At 37.6% G+C, this 12,229-nt stretch overlaps 1 protein-coding gene across 1 annotated transcript in view; it reads right to left on the bottom strand.

The window, feature by feature from the left end:
* Positions 1-447: 447 nt before the first annotated feature.
* LOC148944649 (hsp70/Hsp90 co-chaperone CNS1 homolog) overlaps positions 448-12,229 on the bottom strand; it is a 76,270-nt gene continuing 64,488 nt past the window's right edge. Inside the window, exon 8 of the mRNA XM_089099825.1 lies at positions 448-618. Coding sequence (XP_088955951.1) covers positions 534-618 — 85 coding nt within the window. The 3' untranslated portion in view covers positions 448-533. The remainder of the gene's footprint in view (positions 619-12,229) is intronic.

The following is a 12,229-nucleotide window of genomic DNA, read 5'->3' as shown; positions in this document are numbered from 1 at the left end:
CTTACAAAGAAATTGCAAAAATATACTAGTTTCGCGAGAAAGGCACAGGGACCAAGCCCCTTCCCTTCATTCATGCCTACCACTAAGTAACCGCTTATAGCCTGCTTGTGCGGCAATGATTCGTAGCAATAAGAACTACATCTGTCCAGTACAAAGGCACCCGCATGAATTTTGCAGCGAAGGGGGGAGGGATATACCTAAGAAAATAATCTAGAAGGGAGTATTTAACTTTGAAATAAGAATTTTCCTCCAGGAAAAGCAATATTTTTCCTAGCGAATTTATTTTTGCCATATATTTCCTTTCTAGGGGGATGGTGGAACCTTGGCATTGGGCCAACCAAAGATCACCATCCTTGCTTTTTGCAGGGTCACCATGGCGTTTTTAAACATCAGCAGCCCTCTTAAGTTTTGATGTCCCTAATACGTCTGAGAAAAAGAGGGGAGAAATAATCTTGCCCAGCAGATAAGTATCTTGCTGGAAACGAGTTCTTTTATTATTTTTTTTTTTTTTATTAAATGAAAATAGTACAAAACTAGTACTTCTTGATAAACTCCTCCTGAAATTTTGAGCCCTCAACAAGTACAATAAAACCAGGTGTTCCAGCAATGACGCAGTATCTGCAAGAGAGAAACATTAATTGCCATAGCGTGAAAAAAAACGAAGAAATTTGATAGTTCCTGAGACCCATGAATCTAAGCAAAAACATTGAAAGAGCACTAAAGCATCTGTGAAGAATTTAAGATTCGAGAAAGAGATTAAACTTTAATGTCTTCTCAAGAAACTGTCTGCAAGTCAGGGTCCTATTAGGGAGGGGGCAAGAAAATAATGACCTTCATCTGATTCAGGGACATCATTTGAAAGAAGGCCAGTGTGAGGGTAAAAATTTGGGACAATATCTGCCATAAAAACTACTTAATGAAAATAGAGTAAACAACAAGATTTACAATAAACGTGACCCCTTCTCCAAACTGAAATAAAGCCTAATATATAAAATATATATAAATATATATATTTTTTTAAAATGTACATTTTCTTGAAATATCAGCCTCATATATAAATGGGGCAAAAAAGAGGGATAAAAATAAAGATTCATGTTTTGCAGAGAAGTAATTGTTTCTTTTCCTTTTTTAGGTGAGTTACAGAAGAGGCTAGTAAGTATTACCAGATACCAATTTGAAGCAATATGAGCTTTTTTCGGCACAAGGGAGGAGTAAGATTGTGGTACTGTAATTTGAAACAAAGTCACCTACCCTTGTTCAGAGGTAGTTTCGACGAAAATATTCTGGGACGAATATTCCCCACCACAATACGATCTCATGTTTGGTAGAAAAGTTTAAAAACACGGGAGGTGAGGTTAACAATAACCAGGACAATTAAGTTCCAAAATTTACAGTGAGAGCGCCGGACTGTATTGAAGACATCAGGAACAGGTTAGAACAATCACACAACAGTCCGCCAGACGGCAGTCACAACAAGTGGTTACTTTTCGCAGGTGTTTGGGCCGAATTATCCACTGTGATTTGAAACCGTTTCCCTACAAATTGTAGATTATTCAAGCGCAAATTTCAAGCCGACAACATCGAAGAATACAAGTTTGGCCAGACGATAAAGGATCGTATTGAGTGCGACAACAGCTTTTGGACTGCCTTCTCTTCAGCAACAAGCCAAAACTCCATTTGTGAGAGCATATAATTGACCAAAACTTCAGCTTTTGGGTCAGTGAGCAACCTCATGAACATGGTAAGAAACCTCAAAGTGTAGAAGAAAACGACGGTATGGTGTACACTTGGAGAGAATGTTATTTTTCGCTCATACATTTCGAAAATGATGATGGTCTCCCGGTGGTAGTGAATGTAGTGGTAGTGGGCATATAAATAAGCAAAACTTTAAACTTTGGGTGAAACGTAATTTTAAGTCATGTTTTTCTTGCTGCGATAGAAAAGCAGAGAGGGTTGTTACTTCTGTACCACTTTCATAAATTCTTTAATACAATCATGGGCAACGCAATAGCGCTGCCTAAGTAAAGAACGATGTTGGCGCAATGTATTGTTTAGTTTTTGGTTTCTTGGTCTTAGATCAGGGCACTTCGTATCGAAGGAGTTGTCGTAGAAACTTCGAAAAGGGCTCATTCGATTGGAAATTGGAGTGGCTAGTGGCCTTTTTAATAGTCGAAAGTGATTGGAGGGCAACTAGCCCCCCCCCTCCCCCCCCCTCAATCCCCCAAACACATCCAATAAAAATTTTTAGATAGCCATTTTGTTCAGCGTAGTTGATTTCCAGATAGAAAATATGTTTTTGAGGAGGTCACTCCCCCACAACCCTCAGGAAAAGGGTTTTAAGTTATGCCCTGGGGCATATAAGAACGATGTAGGCACAATGTATTATTTATTATTTTTTCATTTAGACCACGGCACTTCATATCAAAGAAGTTGTCGTAGAAACTTCAAAAAGGGCTCATTCAATTGGAAATTGGAGTGGCTTGTGCCCTTTTTAATAGTCGAAAGTGATTGGAAGGCAACTAACACCCCTTCCACGCCCACTATTTCCTGAAACACATCCAATCCAAATTTTGAGATAGCCATTTTGTTCAGCGTAGTTGATTTCCAGGTAGAAAATATGTTTTTGAGCAGGTCACTCCCCCAAAACCTTCAGGGCAAGACTTTTAAGTTATGCCCTGGGGGCATATAAGAACAATGGTGACACAATGTATTATTTATCTTTTTTTCCTTTAGACCGGGGCACTTCGTATCGAAGAAGTTGTCGTAGAAACTTCGAAAAGGGCTCATTCAATTGGAAATAGGAGTGGCTTGTGCCCTTTTTAATAGTCGAAAGTGAATGGAAGGCAACTAACACCCCTTCCACGCCCACCATTTCCCGAAACACATCCAATCAAAATTTTGAGATAGCCATTTTATTCACTGTAGTTAATTTCCAGATAGAAATTATGTTTTTGAGGAGGACACTCCCCCACAGCCCTCAGGGCAAGGTTTGTAAGTTATGTCCTGGGGGCATATAAGGTTTTAACAGAAAGCGTTGTCGTAGAAACTTCAACAAAGGCTAATTCAATTGGAAATTCAAAGGGCTGGCGCCCTTCTTAATAGTCTAAAGTGATTCGAGGACAACTAACCCCCCTCTCCCGCCCAACTTTTCCCCAAATATATCCAATCAAAATTTTATGATAGCCATTTTGTTCAACGTAGTTGAAAGTTCTGGAAATTAGGTCTTTGAGGATGACACCCCCCCCACAGCCCTCAGGGCAAGGGTTGTAAATAATGTCCTGGGGGCATATAAAGCTTTTATAGAACGCGTCATCTTAGAAACTTCAAGAAGGGTTCATTCGACTGGTAATTGAAATGGCTAGTACCCTTTCTAACGATCTAAAGTGATTGGAAGGCAATTAACACCCCTTCCACGCCCACCATTTCCCCAAATTTATCCAATCAAAATTTTGAGAGCCTTTTTGTTCCGCGCAGTTTAAAGTTCAGGGAATTATACCGTTGAGAAGGGCACTCCTCCCACAGTCTTCAGGGCAAGGGTTATAAGTTATGCCCTGGGGGCAAATAAAGTTTTTATTGAATTCTTTGTCGTAGAAACTTAAAATGGGATCATTCGATTAGAAATTAAAGGGCTAGTGTCCTTTTTAATAGTCGAAAGTGATTTGAGGGAAACTAACCCCCCTCTCACGCCCACATTTTCCCAAAACACATCCAATCAAAATTTTTAGATAGCAATTTTGCTCAGCGTAGTTGATTTCCAGATTAAAATTATGTTTTTGAGGAGGACACTCCCCCACAGCCGTAAGAGCAAGGGTTGTCAGTTATGCCCTGGGGCATATAAGATTTTTATAGAAAGCGTTGTAGTAGAAACTTCAAAAAAGGCTCATTCAATTGGAAATTCAAAGGGCTAGTGCCCTTTTTAATAGTCAAAAGTGATTGGAGGGCAACTAACCCCCCTCTCACGCCCACCTTTTCCCCAAACACATCCAATAAAAATTTGAGATAGCCTTTTTGTTCAACGTAGTTGAAAATCCTGGAAATTAGGTCTTTGAGGATGACACTCCCCCCCCCCGTCCCAGAGCCCTCAGGGCAAGGGTTAAGTTATGCCCTTGGGGCATATAAGGTTTTTAAATAACGCGTTGTCGTAGAAACTTCAAAAATGGCTCATTCGATTGGAAATTGAAATGGCTAGTGTCCTTTTTAATAGTCGAAAGTGATTAGAAAGCAACTACCACCCCTTCCACGCCCACCATTTTTCCCAAACACATCCAATAAAAGTTTTGAGATAGCCATTTTGTTTCATGCAGTTTAAAGTTCAGGAAATTATACCTTTGATTAGAACACTCCCCCAACAGTCTTCAGGGCAAGGGTTATAAGTTATTCCCCGGGGACATATAAGTTTTTATTCAAATCTTTGTCGTAGAAACTGTAAAAAGGGATCATTCGATTGGACTAGTGCCCTTTTTAATAGTGTCAAAAGTGATTTGAGGGCAACTAACCCCAATTTCACGCCCACATTTTCCCCAAACACATCCAATCAAAATTTTTAGATAGCCATTTTATTCAACGTAGTTGAAACTTCTGGAAACTAGGTCTTTAAGGATGACAACCAATCCACCCCCACAGCCCTCAGGACAAGGGTTGTAAGTTATTCCCTGGGGGCATATAAGATTTTTATAGAAAGCCATGTTGTAGAAACAACAAAAAGGGCTAATTCAATCGGAAATTGAAAGGACTAGTGCCCTTTGAATAGCCGAAATTGATTAAGGGGCAACCAACCCCCCTCCCACGCCCATCATTTCCCCAAACGCATCTAATCGAAATTTTGAGATATCCATTTTGTTCAACGTAGTCAAAAGTTCTGGAAATTAGGTCTTTTATGATAATAACCCCATCAGAGCACTCAGTGCAAGGGTTGTAAGTTATGCCCTGGGGGCATATAAGGTTTATATGGAAAGTTGTTGTAGAAATTTCAAAAGGGGCTAATTTGATTGGAAATTGAAATTTCCTTTTTTAATAGTCGAAAGTGAGTGGAGAGTAACTAACCCCCCTCTCACGCCCACCATTTCCCCAAACACATTCAATCAAAGTTTTGAGATAGCCATTTTGTTCAACGTAGAAGAAAGTTCTGGAAATTATGTATTTAAGGATGGAAAAACCCCCCAGAGCCCCCAGGGCAAAGGTTTTAAGTTATGCCCTGGGGGCATATAAGGTTTTTATAGATAGAGTTGTCGTAAAAACTTCAAAAGGGGCTCATTCAATTGTAAATTGAGAGGGCTAGTGCCCTTTTTAATAGTTGAAAGGGATTGGAGGGTAACTGGCCACCTCTCACGCCCACCATTCTCCGAAACAAATTCAATAAAAAATTTCTGATAGCCCATTTGTTCAACGTAGTAGACAGTTCTGGAAATTTGATCGCTGAGAATGATACCCCCCCCCCCCAGCCCACAGGAGCAGGCGGGTTATTTATTTCCTGGAGGCCTTTAAGGCTTTTATATAACGTGTAGTTATAGAAAATTCAAAAGGGCTCATTTGATTGGAAATTGAAAGGGCTAGTGCCTTTTTTAATAGTTGAAAGTGATTGGAGAGCCCCTCTCACGCCCACCATTTTCCCAGACATATCCAATAAAAATTTCGAGATAGCCAATTTTGTTTAACGTAGTGGAAAGTTCTGGAAATTAGGTCTTAGTGGATGACAACCACCCTCACAGCCCTTAGGGTAAGGGTTGTAATTTATACCCTGGGGGCATATAAGGTGTTTATAGAAAGTCTTGTCGTAGAAACTCAAAAAGGGCTCATTCGATTGGAAATCAGAAGGCCTAGTTTTCCATTTCAGGTCAACTAGAGGAGGTATGAAACTAAATTAAACACTACTATTTGTGTCCATATTTTTAAAAGGGTGTATGTTGTTAAAAATTGCTGAAAATTTTTTCTCCAGCATACAAACGGCAGGCCAAACTATAAATTCTTAAAAAAGGAAAAGATTAAAGTATTATTTTCTTTTTCCCTGAAAAGATTATGTCAATATAAAACGAACAGAAATTATTTAAAAAACCTTGTTCCCACAAAATAAGTTTTTCAAAGAAAAGTAAAGAACTCCATTAAACAAAAAATGAGCAAAAATAAAATCAAATAATCTACCAGGCGTGAAACTACCGCAAATCAGCATCGATAAATAAATGAAACCCCAAACGAACAGAAATTAATTAAAAAACCCTTTTCCACAAAATAAGTTTTTCAAAGAAAAGTAAAGAACTCCATTAAACAAAAAATGAGCAAAAATAAAATCAAATAATCTACCAAGCGTGAAACTACCACAAATCAGCATGGACAAATAAATGAAACCCCAAATGAACAGAAATTACAATAAATAACCGAGTCAAACTCAAAACGAGCAGAAATTGACATGAGTAGGACTCAAAAACCCCTATGGCTTCCCAAGGCCAGAACATAGTTTGCACTTTATTGAAAAAAATACAAAAGAATGTGCATTGTCAGTTTAATATACATATGCTGATATTTAGTAATCACAATGTTAATATTATTGGATTTATTAATGTTATAAAAGAAAAAACATTTATATTTTTTCAGTAAATTTTTAATTAATCAAGTAAAATGGGCATTTCGCTATTACAGCCGTTCGGACCTCTCGCACCTACTTTAGTAACTAATGACGTTCCAGCGTTCCTACTTGATCCCTAGAAATCAAGAGGAATTAGAGGTAAATTTCTACACGTCCCCTCCCCTAAACATTTATATTCACCGCTTATATTGCATGTCTGAAAAAGTACCTGCGTCCATACATTAGTTAAAAAAGTATTTCACAATCAATGATCTGCACTTGGAAATAATAGTATTTTCGGTCCATACGATTTGAAAATAATGATGGTCACCCTGTAGTGATGAATGCAGACCGATACATCGGATTGTATCGGTGAAGCTTCATTCCAGAATTAAGGAAGAAAAGGGGAATCAGATTTGAACACAGTTGTGTTTCAATAGGATGGTGTATCACCCCACTGTTCTGACCTCTTTAACACCAAAGACAATACTTTCCAGGCGACTGAATAATTTAGAGAGAACCAACAATCCTTGGCCACCCTAATCCCCTGACCTGAGCTCGCCAGATTTCTTTATCGGGGGGTACCTGAAGGATTATGACGGCAACCCAGGTGCAATTGACTGACCGAAAGAAAAAATCAAGAGAGAAGTTATGAGAATTCCGAATAACAACTTGAAGAGAGTGGTGAATAATTTCAAAATCAGTGTTATTTGCACTTAACTGAAATCAAAATTTTTTTTTCACATTTTCTCTTTTATAACGTCAATAAATCCACTACCATTACCATTACCAAAATACCACCGCCACTATTACCATTGTCAAAAACTCTGAATGGATATTTACAGGTCCACGCCTTGAATCATAGGCAGCGCAATAGCGCTGCCTAAGTAAAGAACGATGTTGGCACAATGTAATATTTATTTATTTTTATTTTTTTTGGGGGGGGGGGGGTTCTTCCATTTTTTCTTTTAGACCAAGGCACTTCGTATCGAATGAATTATCGTAAAAAGTTCGAAAAGGGCTCAATCGATAGGAAATTGGAAGGGCTTGTGCCCTTTTTAATAGCCGAAAGTATAGTAGGTAGTAACCTATATGCTGATTTGAAAGTTACATGGAAACTTACACCTGAGACACTACAGTTTCACGTGGACATTTTAAAAAAGCTGGCAAACCTATAAAGTGGTCAAACACGTTTTGGAAGTATGGTTGTTTTTCTTTTTTTTTTTAATCGAAAACTAGAGATTGTCAAATTGCGTGTTTAGGAATGATTTTGTAGGAAAAGCCTTCTATCACCCATGCGTTATCCACTGTTCCATTTCTTTGAAGTATGTGCTATCAAGAGCGGTTTCTGATTTATTTGGACAATTACCTTTAGCCAAGAATAGTTTGATATGAATGTGTCGGTAGATAACATTCGCGAATTGGATCGTATGAAGGTGGAGAAAAAAAGGGGTGGTCTTGTGACTTGACCTACCTTTACTTCTTCGATGTGTACTGTATAATACACAAGTGCTGTTTGAACAGTGTTGTCAATTTAAAATAGAATTTAACGTTATACTGTACTAAAAAGTTGATACTAAGAGAGATGTAGATGGCAAGAAAAGAATTTTAATAACGGATAGCTTTACTTCTTTGATGTGCTCTGTATAATACACAAGTGTTGGGGTGAGGAGCTCGGCGTGTCTTCAATGAATTACAGAACTGTAGCGTGGAGTTCATGCCTAGAAAAAACACAAATTGGATTAATTGAAAATAAAATTTTAACTAGAACGAACTGAAACCTGTTTTGGGGGAGATATAGTTCTTAGTAGAAGTTATTCTTAGAGCCGTTCAATTGTTATAGGGGAGGGTGAGATTCTAGCGAAAAACCCGAGTGGATGACTTGAAAACAAAATTTTTAACGAGAAATGGATGAAAAGTGTTTTGGGGGAGAAGGGTTGATTGGCATAAGGAGTTCTTAGCGTAGTTATAGGGTGAGAGTGGGGGGGCGAGTTGCTAGCGAAAAAACCGAGTGGATGACTTGAAATAAAATTTTTTAACAAGAAATCTCTGAAAAAATATTTTTTTGGGGAGGGGATGGGGTGATGGGAGCGGGGTGTCTTAGAGTACTTATAGTGCTGTACTGTGGGCCGAATTCCTAGTGAAAAACCCGAGTGGATGACTTGAATATAAAATTTTGAAGGAAAAATGGCTGAAAAGTGTTTTGGAGGAGATGGATTGATTGGCAGAAGGATGTCTTAGCGTAGTTATAGCGTGATGGTGGGGGTCGAGTTGCTAGCGAAAAACCCGTGTGGATGACTTGAAATAAAATTTTTAACGAGAAATGGCTGAAAAGTGTTATGGGGGAGATGAATTGATTGGCAGAAGGATGTCTTAGCTTAGTTAAAGCGTGTTAGTGGGGGCCGATTTGTTAGCGAAAAACCCGTTTGGATGACTTGAAATAAAAAATTTTAAAAAGAAATCTTTGAAAAAATATTTTTGGGGGGATGGCTTGATGGCAGAAGGGTCTCTTAGAGTATTTATAGTGCTGTACTGTGGGCCGAATTCCTAGCGAAAAACCCGAGTGGATGACTTGAAAATAAAATTTTTAACGAGAAATGGCTGAAAAGTGTTTTGGGGAGATGGATTGATTGGCAGAAGGATGTCTTAGCGTAGCTATAGTGTGATAGTGGGGGGCGAGTTGCTAGCGAAAAACCCGTGTGGATGACTTGAAATAAAAATTTTTAACAAGAAATCTCCGAAAAAATATTTTTTGGGGGATGGAATGATGGGAGCGGGGTGTCTTAGAGTACTTATAGTGCTGTACTGTGGGCCGAATTCCTAGTGAAAAACCCGAGTGGATGACTTGAAAATAAAATTTTTAACGAGAAATGGCTGAAAAGTGTTTTGGGGGAGATGGGTTGATTGGTAGAAGGATGTCTTAGCGTAGTTATAGCGTGATAGTGGGGGTCGAGTTGCTAGCGAAAAACCCGTGTGGATGACTTGAAATAAAAAATTTTAACAAGAAATCTCTGAAAAAATATTTTTGGGGGGATGGGTTAATGGCAGAAGGGTCTCTTAGAGTACTTATAGTGCTGTACTGTGGGCCGAATTCATAGCGAAAAACCCGAGTGGATGACTTGAAAATAAAATTTTTAACGAGAAATGCCTGATAAGTGTTTTGGGGGAGATGGGTTGATTGGCAGAAGGATGTCTTAGCGTAGTTATAGTGTGATAGTGGGGGCCGAGTTGCTAGCGAAAAACCCATGTGGATGATTTGAAATAAAATTTTTTAACAAGAAATCTCTGAAAAAATATTTTTGGGGGGATGTGGTGATGGGAGCGGGGTGTCTTAGAGTACTTATAGTGCTGTACTGTGGGCCGAATTCCTAGCGAAAAACCCGAGTGGATGACTTGAAAATAAAATTTTTAACAAGAAATGGCTGAAAAGTGTTTTGGGGGAGATGGGTTGATTGGCAGGAAGATGTCTTAGCGCAGTTATAGTGTGATAGTGGGGGCGAGTTGCAAGCGAAAAACCCGTGTGGATGACTTGAAATAAATTTTTTTAACAAGAAATCTCTGAAAAAAATTTTTTTTTTTGGGGGGGGGATGGGGTGATGGGAGCAGGGTGTCTTAGAGTACTTATAGTGTTGCACTGTGGGCCGAATTCCTAGCGAAAAACCCGAGTGGATGACTTGAAAATAAAATTTTTTAACAAGAAATCTCTGAAAAAATATTTTTGGGGGGGATGGGTTGGTGGAAGAAGGATCTCTTAGAGTAGTTATAGTGTGATAGGTGGGGGCGAGTTGCTAGCGAAAAAACCCGTGTGGATGACTCGAAATAAATTTTTTTAAAAAGAAATCTCTGAAAAAATATTTTTGGGGGGATGGGTTGATGGGAGTGATTTTTCAAAGTTCATTTTGGATTTCTTTCCTTGAAATGCAAGAGTTGGAATATTTCAGTAGCGTTTCGTCGTGGTTTACCTTGTCACAGTTACATTCTCTTGATTTTTCAAAGTTCATTTTGGATTTCTTTCGTTGAAATGCAAGAGTTGGAATATTTCAGTAGTGTTTTGTTATGGTTTAGCTTGTCACAGTTACATTCTCTTTGTTTTTCAAAGTTCATTTTGGATTTCTTTCCTTAAAATGCAAGAGTTGGAATATTTCAGTAGTTTTTTTTTATACTTTACCTTGTCACAGTTAAATTCTCTTGAATTTTCAAAGTTCATTTTGGATTTTTACATTCTCTTGATTTTTCAAAGTTCATTTTGAATTTCTTTCGTTGAAATGCAAGAGTTGGAATATTTCAGTAGTGTCTTGTTGTGCTTTACCTTGTCACTGTTACATCCTCTTGATTTTCAAAGTTCATTTTGGATTTCTTTCCTTGAAATGCAAGAGTAGGAATATTTCAGTAGTGTTTTGTTGTGCTTTACCTTGTCACAGTTACATTCTCTTGATTTTTCAAAGTTCATTTTGAATTTCTTTCGTGAAATACAAAAGTTGGAATATTTCAGTAGTGTTTTATCGTGGTTTATCATTTCACTGTTACATGCTCTAGATTTTTCAAAGTTCATTTTGAATTTCTTTCGTGAAATGCGAGAGTTGGAATATTTCAGTAGTGTTTTGTCGTGGTGTACCTTGTCACAGTTACATTCTCTTGATTTTTCAAAGTTCCTTTTTGGATTTCTATCGTTGAAATGCAAGAGTTGGAATATTTCAGTAGTGTCTTGTTATGGTTTACCTTGTCACAGTTACATTCTCTTGATTTTTCAAAGTTCATTTTGAATTTCTTTCGTTGAAATGCAAGAGTTGGAATATTTCAGTAGTGTTTTGTCGTGGTTTACCATGTCACAGTTACATTCTCTTGATTTTTCAAAGTTCATTTTGAATTTCTTTCATTGAAATGCAAGAGTTGGAATATTTCAGTAGTGTTTTGTTGTGGTTTACCTTGTCACAGTTACATTCTCTTGATTTTTCAAAGTTCATTTTGGATTTCTTTCATTGAAATGCAAGAGTTGGAATATTTCAGTAATGTTTTGTCGTGGTTTACCTTGTCACTGTTACATTCTCTTGATTTTTCAAAGTTCATTTTGGATTTCTTTCCTTGAAATACAAGAGTTGGAATATTTCAGTGGTTTTTTGTTGTGCTTTACCTTGTCACAGTAACATTCTCTTGATTTTTCAAAGTTCATTTTGAATTTCTTTCGTGAAATGCAAGAGTTGGAATATTTCAGTAGTGTTTTATCGTGGTTTACCATGTCACTGTTACATGCTCTTGATTTTTCAAAGTTCATTTTGAATTTCTTTCGTGAAATGCAAGAGTTGGAATATTTCAGTAGTTTTTTGTCGTGGTTTACCTTGTCACATCTACATTCTCTTGATTTTTTATAGTTCATTTTGTATTTTTTGCCTCGAAATGCAAAAGATGAAATATTTCAGTAGTTTTTCGTCGTGGTTTACCTTGTCACAGTTACATTCTCTTGATTTTTCAAAGTTCATTTTTGGATTTCTATCGTTGAAATGCAATAGTTGGAATATTTCAGTAGTGTTTTGTCATGGTTTGCCTTGTCACAGTAACATTCTTTTGATTTTTCAAAGTTCATTTTGAATTTCTTTCATTGAAATGCAAGAGTTGGAATATTTCAGTAGTGTTTTGTCGTGGTTTACCATGCCACAGTTACATTCTCTTAAT

The sequence above is a fragment of the Artemia sp. Qi Xiang Cuo genome, chromosome 14 (assembly GCF_049724085.1).
Source record: "Artemia sp. Qi Xiang Cuo chromosome 14, ASM4972408v1, whole genome shotgun sequence".
Lineage (NCBI taxonomy): Eukaryota > Metazoa > Arthropoda > Branchiopoda > Anostraca > Artemiidae > Artemia > Artemia sp. Qi Xiang Cuo.
The sequence above is the reverse complement of the archived record's forward strand: the minus strand, read 5'-3'. Positions and strand labels throughout refer to the sequence as shown.